Raw genomic sequence first — 19,025 nt, 5'->3', positions numbered from 1 at the left:
GGGCTTCAAGTATCTTATTATCAGCTAGGAGGTGAGTCACTTGTGTTTTAAGCGTGAAAGTGTCAGCCGTTAATGCGTTGGTGGTAGATTCAACTGCAGACATTCTCGTGGACATTTTGCCGAAGTCGGCCCGGATTAGGGACAGATCCACCGCCAGAGTTTCAAAGCGAGAGTCCACTTTGTTAAGTGTCACCATAATGTTGCGCAGTGTCACCGCCTGTTCAGCACCCACGGTCTCACAGGGAGATTACTGAACTGTATAAGATAAGATAAGATAATGTTTATTTTGCTTGAATAATGAAAATCTTTGCGAATACATAAACAATAAAAATTCCCATTGTACACAGATTATTGCATTTAAAAGCGACATTAAAGAGGATCATCAATAAAATATTCTAAATTTATATAATGAGCTATTTTAAAAGCAGTTCTTATAGGTTCTTATATCTCAGGTAGTAAATGAACTGACAATGACTACCATTAATTACCAAGCCGGATAACACAGCTTTGCCAGGTCCATTGTTCAAATTAGAGGCTTGGTAATTAAAGTGCGGGTGCAACTAAAATAAGATATAAAGTTAATTTTACACAGGAGAAGCTTTTTTAACGTGTTTCAGATAACTACAGGGTTTTAAGTCTCTTAGTTACCGTCTTGAAGAATTTTGTTAGCCAACAGTTAAGCTGGACATCAATGGTTTTGAAGCAAAGCTTCACTGTCTGCCTATAGGACGGATACCGTAATACCTGAAAAAGGGACGTAACAAGGTGCATCTTATATTCTTTAAATTGGGACAGTTGCAAATTTCATGAATGATGTCTTCCTTCCCACTTCCGCATAGATGACAGGTCAGAATGTCTCCTTTCCTTTCCCATGGTGGAAGATGGTGTTTAATCGCAATTACCCCCAAACGCAGCCTTAGGAAGTTTTCCTTTGTTCTTATCTTGATTCCTGCACTCAAGTAGGCTTGGGGTTTTGGCCTTGTATAGTCACTGAGCACTATGCAGCTGTGTGCCTTTTTAGTAAGAGTTGCTTTGTCTTCTAAAACAGATAACATGGATGTTGTTTTTTTCACTGCTTTTTTGAAGGAAAGATGATCTCTTGGAGTGGCCTAGAGTTTAGACAGGCCCAATGTCTCAATAGAGTCGAACAAATAATCCCTAGCTGGACATTTTTCTTGATGAAGTAAGGCGTGGGAATTTAGATATCCTACCTCAGCACTTCGGATTTTATACCAGCTTTTAACATAAGCACTCCTTCTTTCCACCGTTTGTCTTTGGACCCCATATTCCAGCCGTATTTGAGCCAGAGAGGCATATTTTGGAAGATGGAAGATTGCTCTATAGGAGTTGGCTATTACGACGTCTAGAACTGCTGCGTCTTTGCCTTTAAGATCCTCACTCCCATTTGTCAGTGTCGGAAACAGTTTGGCCTCAGTACCTGTGGAAAGGGATCAAGCCTGAGGTCGGGGAGCCGTCTCTTCATACGTTGTAGTCCCCTTTCTCCGCATGGACTCAAGCTAAAGTTTGAATGAGCGATTATGATCCATTAATATTCCATGATATAATAATAATAAGGGAGCTTTATAAAGCGCGCGGTTACGCTCAGCTAGCGTGTCCCTGCGCTAAGACAGACAAAACTCATACAGGCAGGCTGCAGAGTCAGCTAGAGTTATCGTGTGAAGAGATGTGTTTTTAGCTTCTTCCTGAAGTCGGTTTCAGACAATTCTAGGCGAAGATCCAAGGATAAGGCGTTCCAGCCCTTCGCCACCAAGTAGCGAAATGATCTGCCTCCCATGCGAGCCTTTCTTGTCCTAGGGACCTTTAGTAGGCCACCATAGGAGGAACGCAACGCTCGCGTAGGTTCGTATCTGGAGACCAGGCTCTGGAGTGGTGCTGGTGCCCTCCCATTAAGGATACGGTGGCAGGTACAAAGGGCCTTAAACTCGACCCTGCTCTTCACTGGAAGCCAGTGAAGAGTCTGAAGGGCTACTTTGGAGGCCGATCTTTTAGGAAGCTTCAGAATGAGGCGGGCTGCCACATTCAGCAGCACCTGGAGACGATTTAATACCTTACTGGATGCTCCTAGGTACAGCAGGTTGCCGTAGTCCAGGCGCGATGTGACGAGGGCATGTACCAGTGTCCTGCGAGCAGACATGGGAAGTAGATCTAAGACCTTCCGCAAACTTTTTAGGACGCTGAAACAGACACCCACCACATGGCCTATCTGGGGTCCAAATCACAAATCATCGTCAAGCCAAACTCCAAGATTCTTAGCTTCCCGACAGGGGGTTGTATAACTCTGTTCTTGATAAAGATGATGGCCATCTAGGAACCAGCTATTGTTCTTCTTTTTGTGGTAGGTACCCGCCATCAATTTGGTTTTCTTGAGGTTTATTTTGTGGGTATTCTGGTTAGAGAACCTGCTTGTCGTATTAAATAGGTACTGAATACCAATTGGCGTCCGACTGATTAAAACCTGGTCATCAGCATATAGCAAGTTAGACAATAGCTTGTTTCTCAGTTTCGGAGCATGGGAAACACAGCTGTCCAGTGTCCCAGGCAGATCGGCTACAAAGAGATTGAAAAGAAGCGGGGCAAGGACACACCCGGGCTTGAGGCCCTTCGAGGTCATGATTCGTTTTGAGATATGTGTCCTGGCGCCTACTTTAATCCTGATCCATGTGTCTGTGTGCAGCTGTTTAAGTCGATCCAAAAGTGTGTTTGGTATACCTCAACTTTCCAGTTTCCCCCAGAGTTTGGCACCGTCAACATGGTTGAAGCGGCTGTGTAGTCAATAAAATAAAGGAAGAGACGCATTTTTAGTTCCTTGGCTGCATCCATTTACCAACGTGAGAGCCAGGATATTTGTCGTTGTTCCTTGGCCTCTGCAAAACCCGGTTTGATTGCTGGGAATAATGGAATTTTCTGAAGCCCAGGAGGTTAACTCATCAAAGATTGTTCCAGCGTAGTATTTGGCATCTACGTCAAGAAGGGCGATCAGTCAGTAGTTGTTTGGATAATTTCTATTGCCTTGTTTGAAAATTGGACAAATAATAAATCCTTTCCAGGATTCCGGAATGATGACTGTGGAGTTTAAGTCCTTGAAGACTGGTAATAGAGCCTTGCTCCAAAAGTCGGCGTCATGCTTGTACAGCATCAGTGGGATCCCGTTTGTGCCGGGCTCTCCCATAGCTCTACCTCTGGTAATCAGACCTTTTATCTGTTTTTCTGTGAGAGCGTATACTTCCTCTTCAGTGGGGTCTGTTGAGTCTAAATCAGCAGCCAAGAGGATCCCCTGTTGCTTATGGGTATTGGTGCTGTTCGCCAAGTGATCTTTGATTGTGCGGTTTTGTGTCACTTTTCCCTTGTTGGGGGATTCGATATCCGGCAGAGCAGCGTTCGCTCCCTTATTTGATTCCACACCCTTTTGCCTATTGTTGTTAAAATGGGCGGAGAGATAATCTATCCAATCGGCCTTTGTTATATTGGAGCTAATTCCTGGGTGGTTTGATCGTTCTAACTTATGGATTGTTTGCTAAAACTTAGCGCTGTTGTCTTGCTTGGCGTCATGCTGTAGCTTAGCCCACATTTCATCATTCTTTAGTCTTATTTTCCTCCACTTCCTCCTTTTCAGTAGTGCCTTCATTTGTCGAAGGGTCGAATGCAGCTCTAAATTCCCTGGTGTTTTCGCAGTTGTCGTAGGGTTAGATTTATAGTGCGTTTGAGGCTCTTCGATTCCGGGCTGGATTTTGCTTTTGTTGAGACCTCTTCTGATTGTATAGGTAGTGCTCAAGGTATTGTAGAAGTGCATGAGTTAGTACCTGGGTTATTGCATGGGTACATGCGAAAGTGACTGAATGATTAGAGTACTGCAAAGAGAGTGCATGGTGAATTTATAAGTGCTTGGGTATTGGCGGAATGATGGTGCTGGCTGGGTGATTGGAAGAGTGCACAGGGAGTGACAGGGGTATTGCTGGACGGCTTGGGTAGTGTTCTAGGGATTGTATCACTTCATGAGTTAGTGCCTGGGTTATTGCATGTAAATTACGAAAAAGTGATGCCAAGGTGATTTCTTCAAGAAACTTAATTATGAGGACAAAAACTATTAATTATCTGTCTCGTCACACCATAAATTGTATGATATATATCTATCATCTAATTAATGTTCATCCAATGGTTACTATCAGCAATTGCACAAAAATATATATATATATTAAATAAGGAAAAAACACAACAAAACAAAAATTCGATTTGTCAAGTATTTTTTTTAAAAAGTTCCTTTTTCATTTTATGCATTATTAATACAAATCAGTCAACAACACAATATTCAATCTTGTGAGGAATGACGTGTTCGAATCCAAAAACCAAATATTTTATTCTAGATCCAAGCGGTCCAAATGTCCTATTGTTGTGGACCCTAAATCCAAGGGTTGTGTGAGAAGCCCAATGTTATTTTTTATAAGGAAAAATGGCAATGTCTTTTCTTAGCCTGATTTCATTTTCGAACACCAAAATAGCAAGGAGCATAAGAAACTAAACAAGTTTTTTGTAGCTTCAAAACCAAATGATGCTCCTAGGGAATATATCCACACAATCTCTAAATCAAAGCAGGTGTCGAAATTAATAATAACTGTCAACGCGTTTCTGGTTATTGCATGAGCACAAGCGCATGACTGGATGCTTAGAGTTCTGCAAAGAGAGAGCATGGTGATTTTATAATGGTTGGGTTTTGGCACAGTGATTGGATATGAACATATGACTGGCTAGGTGATTGGAGGAGTGCATAGGTAGTAACACGGAGATTACTGAACTTTATAGGTGGTGCTCAAGGGATTGTAGAAGTGCATGAGTTAGTGCCTGGGTCATTGCATGAGAACATGCACATTGATTAGAGTACAGCAAAGAGAGTGCATGGTGATTTTATAAGTGCTTAGGTTTTGGTGAAGTGATTGCATAAGGACATGGGACTGGCTAGCCGACTGGAGGAGTGCATAGGTACTAACAGGGAGATTACTGAATTGTATAGGTAGTGCTGAAGGGATTGTAGAAGTGCGTGAGTTAGTGCTTGGGTCGTTGCATAAGTGCAAGAGTAGTGAGTGGATGATTAGACTACTGCAAGGAGAGTGCATGGTGATTTTATAAATGCTTGGGTTTTGGTGCAGTGATTGGGTAAGGACATGGGACTGGCTAGGTGATTGGAGGAGTGCATAGGTAGTAACATGGAGGTTACTGAGCTGTATAGGTAGTGCTCAAGAGATTGTAGAAGCACATGAGTTAGTGCCTGCGTCATTGCATGAGTATATGGGTAGTGACTGGATGATTAGAGTACTGCAAGGAGAGTGCATGGTGAATGCATGTGTGCTTGGGTTTTGGTGCAGTGATTAGATAAGGATATGGAACTGGCTAGCTGATTGGAGGATTGCATAGGTAGTAATAGGGAGATTACTGAACTGTATAGGTGTCAAGGCTAGCAACTATGATTCTAATCACACAGGAGCAGAGCAACACTAGTTTCCAATGCCCCTCTCAGAACCCCTCTGCTTAGTATCTTAATAAACCATTGCAGGTAAGTACCAAGGGGGGAAACGGGAATGGGACAGAGAAGAGACAGCACCCAACACTGCTTGTTCTGCTAATCTTCTGTCCCTCTGTTTCTGTGTTCTTGCAGTGCTAAAACACATATGTAATGTATCTTTACTTTTTATGTAACCTTAATGACTTACTTCATCTAACAACTAGGATGGCTTGTCTTACCAGGAGACGTTTGGGAGGTTACTTCTCTTCTTACTTCGCTTTTTTCTTTCTTCTTTATTTGTTAGGAGAAGTGCAGTTCAGTTCTTTTCCTTCTTCTTTTACAGGGAAGACCAGCGCCTTTTCTGCTTCAACTACCTTGACAAGAAATGGCACAGGTAAGTCTATGTTTTATTTCTTTAATTCTGTGATGGTTTACCTCTAATTTTTATTGGTGTACTTACTGAGTATTGAACTGAATTGGCTGTTTTAATTGGGGTTCTGGAAATACATGTCTCTGCCTTTCTTTCTCTTCCAACAGATTAAGTAAAGACTTTTTAACTTCCTAGAATAAGCTTAAGTTATGTGGTTTCTTTCTTATCTTTGATTACGCTCTAAATGTGCTTGAAATGCGTTTTGATTAATGGGTGCTCAAGTTAACACACACGATTACCTCTGACTCCATGCGGCATGTTATTTGTTCAATGGAATACCCTTTTAATAGTTGTGAAGAAACGCAGCGTGATAAATGCGACGCCCGCATTAGAGAGATTCTGCCTCAGCTGAGTGAACACAGCTGAAACAGGATGATTGCATTTCTTGCTGGTAAATACGGCATGTTGAAAGGTCACGCCCGCGTTCGGCAGGAACGGAATGCTTTGACAGGAATTGTCAAGTGAAAGCCCCATAAAATACTCAGAAGGTTTTAGAGGGGAGCGGAGGAAGCAGTGTGGAATACTCTAATCTCACCTCAGTCTCTCTGGTTATTTCTAATCTATGCTTGTTAGCTTTACATTAATGTATTTCTTTTTAACATGGAAAAGCTAAATTGTTCTCTGACCTTGACTCAGGAAGTTTTACCAACTGTCAAGTCTAAACCCGGTGTGCACACCAACTACCCTGACTGACTTTCACGACACCCACGAAAATTAGTTGTTCTCCCTTGAAGTACTTCGGTGAAGTGCTCAGTGGAGCGCACTACACCAGACTGTGAGTAACCCAAATTCCTAGATATGCAATATGCTACAGCAGTGTTGGAATGTTAGTGGCCTTGTTGAAATTTCTGCGATGCCAACTTGCTCTCCAACTCCAGGGATCAAATGCTTTTTGATGGGTTTGCGAGGGGGAAATTGTGGCCAGAGTTAAATAAGGAAAAAACCTACCATGAGTCCTGATAGTAGGTAGTGCTCAAGGGATTGTAGAAGTGCATGAGTTAGTGTCTGGGTCATTGCATGAGTGCATGGGTAGTGAATGGATGATTAGAGTACTGCAAGGAGAGTGCATGGTGAATTTATAAGTGCTTGGGTTTTGGCTCGGTGATTGGATAAGAACATGGGACTGGCTAGCTGATTGGAGGAGTGCCTAGGTAGTAACATGGAGATTACTGAACTGTATAGGAAGTGCTCAAGGGATTGTAGACGTGCATCAGTTAGTGCCTAGGTCATTGCATGAGTGCATAGGTAGTGACTGGATGATTAGAGCACTGCACAGAGAGTGCATGGTGAATTTATAAGTGCTTGGGTTTTGGCGCAGTGATTGGATAAGAACATGGGACTGGCTAGGTGATTGGAGGAGTGCATAAGTAGTAACATGGAGAGCTGAGCTGTATAGGTAGTGTTCAAGAGATTGTAGAAGTGCATCAGTTAGTGCCTCAGTCCTTGCATGAGTGCATGGGTAGTGACTGGATGATTAGTTTGGTACAAGGAGAGTGCATGGTGATTTTATAAGCAATTGGGTTTTGGCGCAGTGATTGGATAAGGGCGTGGGACTGTCTAGGTGATTGGAGTAGTGTATAGGTAGCGACAGGGAGATTAGTGAACTGTATATGTAGTGCTCAAGGGATTGTAGAAAAACTTGAGTTAGTGCCTGGATCATTGCATGACTGCATGGGTAGTGATTGGATACTAACTGGGTGATTGCACAATATGAAATCAGTAAATCATTACCCATGTAGTTTTAAAATCACTTATTCACTACCTCTACTCCTGTAATCGGTCAGGCACCTCTCTATAGTTCAGTAAGCATACATTCAGCTGTATAAATAGAATCTGAACACATAGATGAGTCATTACATAATAACTAGCTAAGTAACTACATCATACCAAAAAGGATAATATGTGGTGGTTTACTTTTGAGCTGCATCTTGACTATTCAATCTACAAATCTGCAACATCATCAATTTATACCGCTCAATAGACTTAAGAAGGAAGGGTAATTATCAACACCTTTTAGGAGCATTTCGAAAACCACACTTTTATTATACATCTTCACCTTTGTATCTAAAATTATGTTACATCATTCAGCTATACCTTAGCTCAGACTACAAAAAGAAGCCTGATTAACAACACCTCATTTCACCATTGTATCTTAAAATATATATGGCATCATTTAACTTTACCTTCTGTACAAACTAGTAACAGAAACATAATTATTAACACCTTATATGATCATCTTTCTAACAACACAGTTGTGCTGCATCATTACCAAAGTATCTATAATTATGCAGTATCATTCAACTACACCTTTGTAGAGAGAACAAAAAATGAAGGCTAATAAACTACCCCTTATATGAACATCTTTCAAACTACACATTTTTACTGTATCTTTAACCAAATATTTACAAATATGCAGCATCATTCAATTATGTATTTGAACAGACTTAAAAAAAGCTTAATTAATAACATCAGTCATCATGTTAAAAAACAACACATATTACTGCACAGACTCTTTTTTAACCCTTTTGATGTGTCAGACAGCTCCCGACCGTCGGACTCTACCTGTGGCGTGTGCGTCAGACGGCTGGGAGCCATCCGAATTGCGCATGTGCAGAATTTTCCCACACTGTGGGAAAATTTCGCGTGCATCCAAGGGGTTAAACAATATTGAAGCACAATAAAACTAATTTTACATCTCTACATTTAATAAAATATTTCAAACAACACTTTTTTAGAATATTCTCTTTAAATAAACCTCAAAAATGTATAACTCACCTTGTAAATAAATCTGTTGAATGAAAAATCCCACACACTCAGACACACACTCAGACAGGATTCTTTTTTACACACAGTCAATAAAATGGATCAGACTCAGGAAGGTTAAATCAGTAATGGCATGGTTTTCCTCTCTTTTTCCATATAAATACACAAAAACAACAAATGACATTGCTTCCCAGAGTTTTTCAAATTGTAAAACACATTTCTGATAGATACATCTGCCTTGTGGATTCCTCACCTTGTGAATATCCCCCTGCGTCAGCAACGTTCGGAAAATTCTTTGTAGCACGCCGGCGTGGACGACGTCATAGGAGCACAGCATCGCGCGCGGCTCCGTCTGATGTCACCGACTCCTTATTAGGCCTACGTCGGCGTGATGACATCAGTTCCCTTTTTTCCCCGTCGTCGATGCTAACAGTTTCTGGGATCTTCCGTGATTCAAATAGTAACTTGTTGCTATTTTGTGTTACTGTTTCTCTGTCGGTTGTCTGTTCTTCGTCGAGGATGTCGTCGGGGAAGACGGGGTTCAAACAGTGCAGATCGCGTGCTAGGAGGATATCTATTACCGATCCGCACGACGATTGTTTGTGGTGTCTTGGATCGGACCATGATGTCAAGAGCTGCTGATCCTGCTTCAAGATGAACCCAAAGGCTCTACGAGAATGTGAGGCAAAACTTCTGCTGGCCAAGGTGAAAGGAAAAGAAGCTGGAAGGTCTTGGAGGTCAACATCTAGACGTTTGAGGTCAAAGCAAAAGTCGCAATCGAAGTCGAGGTCGAGATCGGCTTCGAGGTCGAGGTCCAGAGTGAGGTCGAGGTCCAGATCGAAGTCGGCTTCGGGTCATGCTTCGGGCTCCTCGAAGAAGAAGCACAAGAGGAGGAATCCTAGCTCAAGACATCACTCTGGCAAAGAGTCTTCGGACTCGAAGAGGAAGTCTTGTTCTCGTAAACATCACAAGGACTTCGTGTCACCATCACCTGAGCGATCTCGTGAGGGTTCCCCGGATCCGGAGCAAGAACCGAATCCGGATTCGCGTCATTCTTTGGTGCATGAAGAAGACGAGGAGATTCCTCGGGCACCGACTCCGGTGGTAAACCTAGAGGACTAAGAGGGCCAGGAAGAACCGATGCCTGAGCAGCCTCCTTCGGAGCAGCCGATGGGTTCATACCCTCCCTTTCCTGGTCCTGGACAGGACCCCTCGCATTTCCTTAATGCCATGTTTGGCGTTTATACAAGGGCAATGTATCCCACTGGTGCACCGGCTGGTCCCATGGGTCCGTTGTCTTTTAACTTGGGTGTCCCTCAAGCTTACTCTCTGGCACCTTTTATGCTGTTTATGCCGACGCCTTATACACCTTGGCTCGGTACGGCGCCGCCGAGGTCATCGACTCCGCACACGGCTTCGCCGGCTCCGGAGCGACCTCGAGAACTGGATCGAGGTACGACGCCGGTTCGAGATTCTCGTCCTCCAGCTGTCCTGCCTCCTCGTTTGACTCCGGCTCTGGCTCCGTCAGAGTCGCCACCGGATCCGACGACTTCGATTCGTCTGGAGTGGTCAAGGCACAGAGCTCAAGGCCTCATGGAGGAAAAGGAGTACGAAGATCCTGAAGTAGAGCTTCTGGATCAAGGGGACTGTTTTGAGGACCTACATAGTGCTAGTGGCCTGGAACTCTCTCCTGAGTGGGGTTTGCCATCAGTTTCTGATGCACCATCTAAGGACGTGGCACCCTACCATGTTGTTATTAAGAAGGCTGCGGAGCTGCTTAATCTGACTTTACCTACCGTTGAGTTCAAGCCTAACATCCTCACGGAGGGTTTGCATTCGCCTTCCTCTATTATAGAGCCTACACTCCCATTCACTGAGGCTTTGACTGAGCCAATAATGGAGGTCTGGAAGAGACCATTGACTGCTCTACCTTTATCCAGGTTGGTGGCAAGACGTTATAGGGTGGCACCTGGTGACCCTGAGTTTCTGTCTTCGCATCCTTCACCGGAAAGTCTGGTTGTGCAGGCTGTAGGAGAGTAGGGTCTGCAATCCTATGATCACCCAGATTTTTTGCTTTTGTTTCACTGGTTTACGACTTTCTCTGGCTGTGGGCCTGCCAATCAGATCCACAGCCTAGCTGTTCTCTCGCTAAATTGACATGCGTACCTTAGGTGCATTACCCAATTGGAACTGGGCCACCTTGTCAGACCCTGTAACTCAGGGCATCGGTGTACCCAGGGCCTACCAGGGGCTGAAGCATGTATTATGCCACCCCTGGGTGGCCATCTAAATCTGACACAACTGGCTGCACGACAGCTGGGGCAAGGTGGTGTAATCACCTTTTGCTTTAGATATAGTATACCTATATCTAACCCTGAAATGGACACACAGATTCCTATCAGCCACTCCTATGGCAGGCCTTGACAATCCTGAAGGCAGAGTGCATGGAATCGTGTGAAATGGCGCTCTGGCATGAGCTGAGCCCGTTTGCAGCTTGCGGAACCAAGTCCCAACGGCTGTTCCATGATAACGCGTACCCTATACTCTTTAATACTAACTTCGGTATCGCGTTATCAAAACATGTCGAGTAAGGTGTCATACGAATCGGGATACTGACCCCTCACCAATGCTGGCAACGGGGTTAGCATTCCACCCTTCTAGAGGGACACGACATGTACGTAACTGTGAACCCCGGTTAAAGTTAACTGAAGCCTCAGCTCCACAAAATGGATGCTGCCACCACAGACATGAGTCTGACCTCCTGCTGCTGGGAGTCCTTCCAGCGAGGAGAGCTTGGACAAAGGGTTTCCTGTCCGGGGCGGTGCTCGCACCATCCCAGACACGGTTTTGTGTATCCTGGGTAGGCAGGGCTTTACAGGAAGGTGACTGCGGAGTGGCACCCCGGTGCTCACTACGCATCTGCCGGCTAGAACCAGTTCCAGGGGCACCCCAGCCCCTGACCTGGGGAAAGTCTGGCATGGGAGAGGGGTGTAACCACCCCCCTTCCTGGTCCCACCCCTAGGGCAGGACCTAGTCGCGTACCCACCCCTTTCTTTAGGATAAAGGCAGGAGCGGGGACCCTTCCAAATTAGATCATCTTTGAATCCTGAAACTACTTTCTACGAAAGGAACTCAAGACTTCTTCTCAAGATTTCTCCCTTGTGACTAAGGAGTAGTCACCCTGCATCCGCAGGCACCATCTAAGAACTCTGCGGTTTGCTGCACGTCCTTCCTCAGGAATCTGACTGCCCAGCTCGACGAGAACCGGCTTCCCTGGCACCTCTGACCTCTACCCACATCGTCAGCTCAGCTGAGATCCGTGGGTGCGACGAGACCTCGAGGGACCGGCCATCATCAGAACCTGCACGACTTCTAAACCAGCACGACCGCCGAGGGATCCTCTGGTGAGTGCTTTGGGGTCCGAGAAGCCCCGACCCTGAGCAGCTCCAGCACCGAAGTCCAGCCTCCCAACATCTCCACGATCTGCGTGGGGCCCTTCTGCTTTTTGCTGCTCATCACGTTGTCTGGCTACTAGCCGCTGGCTTGTGGCCTTCTCGACGACGCCCGACGACAACAACGCTGCTGGTCTGGTTGCTCCAGACTGGCCTTTGCTCCCTTCTGAAAGAGGAGCACCCGGACCCTTCTGGTCCACTCCAGACGCCATTTTAGGTCCACCACGTAGCCCTGAATTTGCCAAGGCTTGTTGCCCCAATCTTGGGCCCAGCGACGCCGACAGCATCAACCTTCGTGGGACAGCTCGCACCTCCATCCTGGTCGCCGACAACGCCTCCTGGTCCGTGAGACTGCAGAGCCTAGCGTCGCCCACTCACCTAGTCGAGGTGACGATCATCCGGTGCCCTCCTGGTACCCTCTGACTACTGGCTAGTAGTTACGAACTTGGTCCCCTCTGCTTTCAGGTGTCATCCATCTTTGATCCAGGCTTGGATCTCTATGAACTATCTTCACTGGTCGCCGGCCAGCAACTCCTTCCTTCCGGCTCCTGGTTCGTCAGCGAGGATTCCCGACGTCTGTAAAGACTTATGCAGCCGCAGCCCCTGGGCTAGGTAACTTCGGCATTTCGGTGCCCGCATAGCCTCATTATCTAAGGGTCCAGAGTCACTGTCGCTTCCGACTTACCTTATCGGGTTCGCCCGAGAACACTAAACTTTCCGTGCCCTCGGGCATTTGTGTAGATTGTGCACTTTAAGTATTTTCCTAAGAGTTTTGTTGTGTGCTTAGTACCCTGTCCTCATAAAGAGTACAGGGCTGTTGTGATCTAAAATAAATACACTGTTTATTTTCATAACACTTGTGTGGTGTCCTTTCACTTGGAGTTCAAGGGGTATATGTGATGGTATAACAGCTGGCTTAACACGCCCTCTAGAGTTTAGCCCGAAGACTGCTCGTATCCACGCTACTAGGATAGCTGGTCTAAGGTTGACTTACAACCAATCACCATAAGGGACGTTTGGACTGATGCATAGTGATCACTAGAATAGTGAGCACTGCATATCAGGCCAACTTCTCACATTGGTGAGCAGCGGTTGGGATTTGAGCTTGCTGTTGTTTTACCACACGTATCCTAAGAATATCTGGTGAAAGATCGCATAAGTACTCGAGGTACATATAACTTAGCTTAGAATACTCTGAGTTCTACTGAACCAGCTGTTGTAGCTCTTCAAGGCTTAGCACACCTTGGCTACAACTCTTAGCAAGGGATCAGTAGGTAAACATATAGTGTAGGTAGGTGCATCACTTACACCACACTAGAAGCAGCATGTCAGACAAAGGAGGAAACTCTGAGTCTCCCCTTGTGTCAGTCGACCCTCCACAGGTCACTTCCAGATATGCTGCACTTAGCTTCCAAGAGATGCGACAGATCTGTACATCCAGGAAGCTAAAACAGGGTGCAAACCCTACCATTCCGTTTCTGATTGGTCTCTTGGAGACTTATGATGCTAGGAGGGCTGGTAACACAGAACCTTCTCATCCAGATGGGAATATGCCCCCCCTCGAGGGAACCTTAGGTGACCCTGACCATATCCATCTCTCCGCAGAAGGTGAAGAGGAGGATGAGGATCTAGAGCCATCTGAGGACGAGGCAGACAGAAGGTCCAGTAGTAGTTAGCCAGCTAACTAGGGACAACTTAAGCAGGCACAAGAATGGTACTAGGAGACCCCTGGGGCCCCTCTCAGGCCAGCTTAACATTGGGAATGGACGAGTTAGGTCTCTGTCGAGAGGCTCTAATAGATCCGTTCGAACCAATGGCTCTCGAGGCTCTTCTCAAAGAGGGATGACATCCTCTCAGACGAGAGTGTACGAAGCTAAAGTGAGGGAAGTCAATCTGAGGATCGAAAGGGAAGAACTTGCCCTGGCCAAAGAGAGACTCACCTTTGCTAGAGAGCAAGAATTGAGTGGGAAACACCCCACTGGTGGCAGCATTCCCCCACGGGAAAACAGGAGTTTAGACACTAGACACCTGAGTAAGATAGTGCCCCCCTTTAAGCAAGGGGATGATATCCACAAATGTATTACTGCTTTAGAGAGGGCCTGCACTGTACAGTGTGTCCCCCAGAGTCAGTGGGCAGCTATTTTGTGGCTCTCCTTCGAAGGTAAAGGTAGAGATAAGCTCCTCACTACTAGAGCTGAGGACGCTAACGATTACCAGGTCCTGAAGAACACACTGATTGATGGGTTCGGCCTAACCACTGAGCAGTACAGGTTGCTGTTCAGGGATACCCAGAAAACTCAGTCTCAGGACTGGTCTGATTTTGTTGATTGTGCCACTAAGGCTTTGGAGGGCTGGTTGCTGGGCAGTAAGGTTACTGATTACACAGGATTGTATAATTTGATCATGCGAGAACAGATTTTAAACAATTGTCAGAACCAGTTGTTGCATCAGCACCTTGTCGACTCGGATCTGACCTCTCCCCAAGAATTGGGAAAGAAGGCAGACAGATGGGTCAGAACAAGGGTTAAGCAAAACCAGGGCCAGAACCAGGGTGGTCAGAAGAAAGCAGACCAGAAGGGTGAAGATTCTAAGGGTGAACAAAATGACCAGAAGTCTTCGACAGGTCCCCAACAACCCAAAGAAGGGGGGGTCAGGCTTCCCAGAAAAAGAAGAATCAATAAGGCCAATCGAAAAGGTGGTGCCAATACTGTAAAAGTAAAACTCACTGGTTTAGTGAGTGCACCAAGAAAGGAGGGCAGACTCCTGCTGCTGCAGCCCCTAAGGCACCTGTGCCCCCTAGTACAGCCAGCAGTAGTAGTGCACCTCCCAAGGGACTAGTTGGGTTAACCTTGGGTTCTGAGGGGTGTGACAGCTTAGTTGGCACACTCACTCAGGCTGTCCTTGTCTGTACAGGGGATGTGGATATGTCCCCTGATGTCAGTCCCAATACTTTGGGCAAATACCGACAGACGCCTTTAATAAATGGAAGAATGGCTTAGGCCTATAGGGACACTTGTGCCAGTGTCACCATGGTGACACCTAACTTTGTGGACCCTGGACAGATCATGCCAGGTACAGATTTCCTGGTGACCAATGCCAGCAACGTCACTACCAGTCATAGTATGGTGACTGTTGCTTTCTCCTGGGGAGGGGTAAATGGCCGGAAAAAGGTTGTTGTTAGTTCAGACCTCCCAGTGGATTGTTTGTTGGGCAATGATTTGGAGTCATCGCAATGGTCAGAAGTGGAGCAGAGGACTCACATGGAGATGTTAGGCCTGCCAGCACATGTGCTTGCTGTGACTAGGTCACAGGTCAGACGATGCCCCACTGAACAGGTGCTGGATCCTGGAACAATTGGCCAGACACCTACCAAGAAGAAGAGCAGTCGGGTAAAGGCAGCGCCTTCCCCCTTGCCCCAGGTGGAGGATCAAGTCTCAGAGGAGGCTGACCTCCAGGAATTGCGGGAAACTGAACCTAAAGAACTCGAACTTGATCAAGTTGAGTTTCTGGGCTCAGGGGGACCCTCACGAGAAGACCTGGGGAAGGACCAGTTAGACTGCCCTTCCCTTGAACCCCTCAGACAGCAGGCTTCTGCTGAGGCTGCTGGGAACGCCACAGGTACCCACAAGGTATACTGGGAGGATGGACTCCTGTACACTGAGGCAAGAGACCCCAAGCCTGGCATGACCAGGAGGCTGGTTATCCCCTTGTCTCAGCGTGGTTTCCTTCTTACCGTGGCCCACGAGATTCCCTTAGCAGGACACTTAGGCCAGACGAAGACGTGGGACAGGCTTGTCTCACACTTTCACTGGCCTCACATGAACGAGGATACCAAGGAGTTTTGTCGCTCCTGTGTCACTTGCCAAGCCAGTGGTAAGTCAGGTGGCACAACAAAGGCCCCCCTTATACCAATGCCTGTGGTGGGGGTGCCCTTTGAAAGGGTGGGGATTGACATTGTCGGTCCAATGGAACCCCAGACAGCATCAGGGCACAAGTTTATACTGGTGGTAGTGGATCATGCCACCAGGTATCCTGAAGCTATTCCCCTTAGGACCACTACAGCACCTGTTGTGGCAAGAGCCCTAGTTGGAGTGTTCTCCAGAGTGGGCTTCCCTAAGGAGGTTGTCTCTGACAGAGGTGCAAACTTCATGTCGAGCTACTTGACTGCTATGTGGAAGGAATGTGGTGTCAACTACAAGTTCACTACACCCTATCATCCACAATGCAATGGGCTTGTTGAAAGGTTCAACAGGACCCTAAAAGGGATGATTCACGGACTACCTGAAAAGCTCCGGCGTAGATGGGACATCCTGATTCCCTGCCTTTTATTCGCTTATAGAGAAGTCCCACAGAAGGAGGTTGGCTACAGCCCTTTTGAACTTTTGTACGGGCATCCTGTAAGAGGACCTCTGTGTTTGGTGAAGGAAGGATGGGAGAGACCTCTCAAAAAGCCTGCAACCAACATAGTGGACTATGTACTTGGTCTCCGCTCTCGGATGGCTGAGTACATGGAAAAGGCATCTGAAAACCTTAAGGCCAGCCAAGAACTCCAAAAAGCTTGGCATGACCAAAAGGCTGTCCTGACTGTTTACCAGCCTGGACAGAAGGTGTGGGTGTTGGAGCCAGTGGCCCCAGCAGCACTCAAAGACAAATGGTCTGGGCCCCACACGATTCTTGAGCAAAAGGGAGAGGTCACCTACCTGGTGGACCTTGGAACTCCCCGGAGCCCCCACAGGGTGCTCCATGTTAACAGGCTCAAAGCATATGTCGACAGGAAGGACATGAGCTTGCTCATGGCCATAGATGAGGGACAGGAGGAAGAGAGTGACCCTCTCCCAGACCTGCTCACTCAGAATCCTGATGATGGATCAGTGGACGGTGTTGTCTTTTGTGGCAGCCTCTCTGAACATCAACAGAAGGATTGTAAACAGGTTCTTCAATCCTTCCGGCATATGTTCTCTCTAACACCCAGTCAGACCAATTGGTGTACCCATGAGGTTGACACTGGTGACAGCTTGCCCGTCAAGAGTAAAATCTACAGGCAGCCCGATCACGTTAGAGACTGCATCAAAACTGAAGTGCAGAAAATGTTGGAGTTGGGAGTCATTGAACCCTCGGATAGCCCTTGGGCTAGTCCCGTAGTTCTAGTGCCGAAGCCTCACACCCCGGGTGGTAAGAAAGAGATGAGGTTCTGCGTAGACTACAGGGGTTTCAATGCAGTCACTAAGACTGATGCCCACCCAATACCAAGGGCAGATGAGCTTATAGATAGATTGGCTTCTGCCAACTACTTAAGTACATTTGACCTGACAGCTGGGTATTGGCAAATCTGGTTAGCTGAGGACGCCAAGCCCATGGCAGCATTTTCTACCCCTGGTGGGCACTATCAATTTGTGGTAATGCCCTTTGGTTTGAAGAATGCACCTGCCACCTTCCAAAGGTTGGTGAATCACGTTCTCACTGGGCTGGATGACTTCTGTGCAGCGTATCTTGACGATATTGCTGTCTTTAGCTCCACCTGGGAGGATCACCTGGTCCACCTGAGGAAAGTGTTAGAGGCTCTGCAAGCAGCAGGTCTCACTATCAAGGCCACCAAGTGGCAGATAGGGCAGATACAGGTTGTATACTTGGGCCACCTTGTAGGTGGAGGCCAAGTTCAACCACTGGAGAGCAAAATACAGTCAATCAGGGACTGGGCTCCTCCAACCACCCAGACTCAGGTTCGAGCTTTCTTGGGCCTGACTGGTTACTACCGAAAGTTTGTCAGGAATTATGGATCGATTGTGACTCCACTTAATGAACTGACAAGTAAGAAAATGCCAAAAAAGGTTCAGTGGACAGCGAGCTGTCAAAAAGCATTCGATGACCTAAAACAGGCCATGTGCACGGCACCTATCCTCAAGAGTCCAGACTACTCCAAACCATTCCTTGTCCAAACAGATGCTTCTGAGTTGGGTGTGGGAGCTGTTCTATCTCAACTGAATTTTGATGGTAATGACCAGCCCATTGCTTTTATAAGCAGAAGGCTGACCCCCAGAGAGAAAAATTGGTCAGCTATTGAGAGGGAGGCCTTTGCTGTGGTTTGGGCCCTGAAGAAACTGAGGCCATACTGGTTTGGCACTCATTTCAAGATTCAGACCGACCATAAGCCCCTCTTATGGCTAAATCAGATGAAGGGTGAAAACCCCAAACTGCTTAGGTGGTCCATTTCCCTACAGGGGATGGATTTCACAGTGGAGCATAGACCTGGCACTGATCATGGCAATGCAGATGGGCTCTCCAGGTATTTCCACTTAGAACAAGAAGACTCACCTGGTCAAGGTTAGTTTATTGTCCCAACGTTTGGGGGGGTCATGTAGGAGAGTAGGGTCTGCAATCCTATGATCACCCAGATTTTTTGCTTTTGTTTCACTGGTTTACGACTTTCTCTGGCTGTAGGCCTGCCAATCAGACCCACAGCCTAGCTGTTCTCTCGCTAAATTGACATGCGTACCTTAGGTGCATTACCCAATTGGAACTGGGCCACCTTGTCAGACCCTGTAACTCAGGACATCGGTGTACCCAGGGCCTACCAGGGGCTGAAGCATGTATTATGCCACCCCTGGGTGGCCATCTAAATCTGACACAACTGGCTGCACGACAGCTGGGGCAAGGTGGTGTAATCACCCTTTGCTTTAGATATAGTATACCTATATCTAACCCCGAAATGGACACACAGATTCCTATCAGCCACTCCTATGGCAGGCCTTGACAATCCTGAAGGCAGAGTGCGTGGAATCGTGTGAAATGGCGCTCTGGCATGAGCTGAGCCCGTTTGCAGCTTGCGGAACCAAGTCCCAGCGGCTGTTCCATGATAACGCGTACC

General features: G+C 46.7%; 1 protein-coding gene across 1 annotated transcript in view; it reads left to right on the top strand.

The window, feature by feature from the left end:
* The window catches only part of LOC147693350 (transient receptor potential cation channel subfamily M member 2-like), a 1,918,272-nt gene that overhangs the window by 1,237,663 nt on the left and 661,584 nt on the right, over positions 1–19,025 (top strand). Inside the window, exon 22 of the mRNA XM_086933680.1 lies at positions 5,859–5,909. Within this exon, the coding sequence (XP_086789806.1) occupies positions 5,859–5,909 (51 nt within the window). The remainder of the gene's footprint in view (positions 1–5,858; positions 5,910–19,025) is intronic.

This window comes from Lissotriton vulgaris, chromosome 8, assembly GCF_964263255.1.
Source record: "Lissotriton vulgaris chromosome 8, aLisVul1.2, whole genome shotgun sequence".
In the NCBI taxonomy this organism is placed as follows: Eukaryota; Metazoa; Chordata; class Amphibia; order Caudata; family Salamandridae; genus Lissotriton; species Lissotriton vulgaris.
The sequence above is the reverse complement of the archived record's forward strand: the minus strand, read 5'-3'. Positions and strand labels throughout refer to the sequence as shown.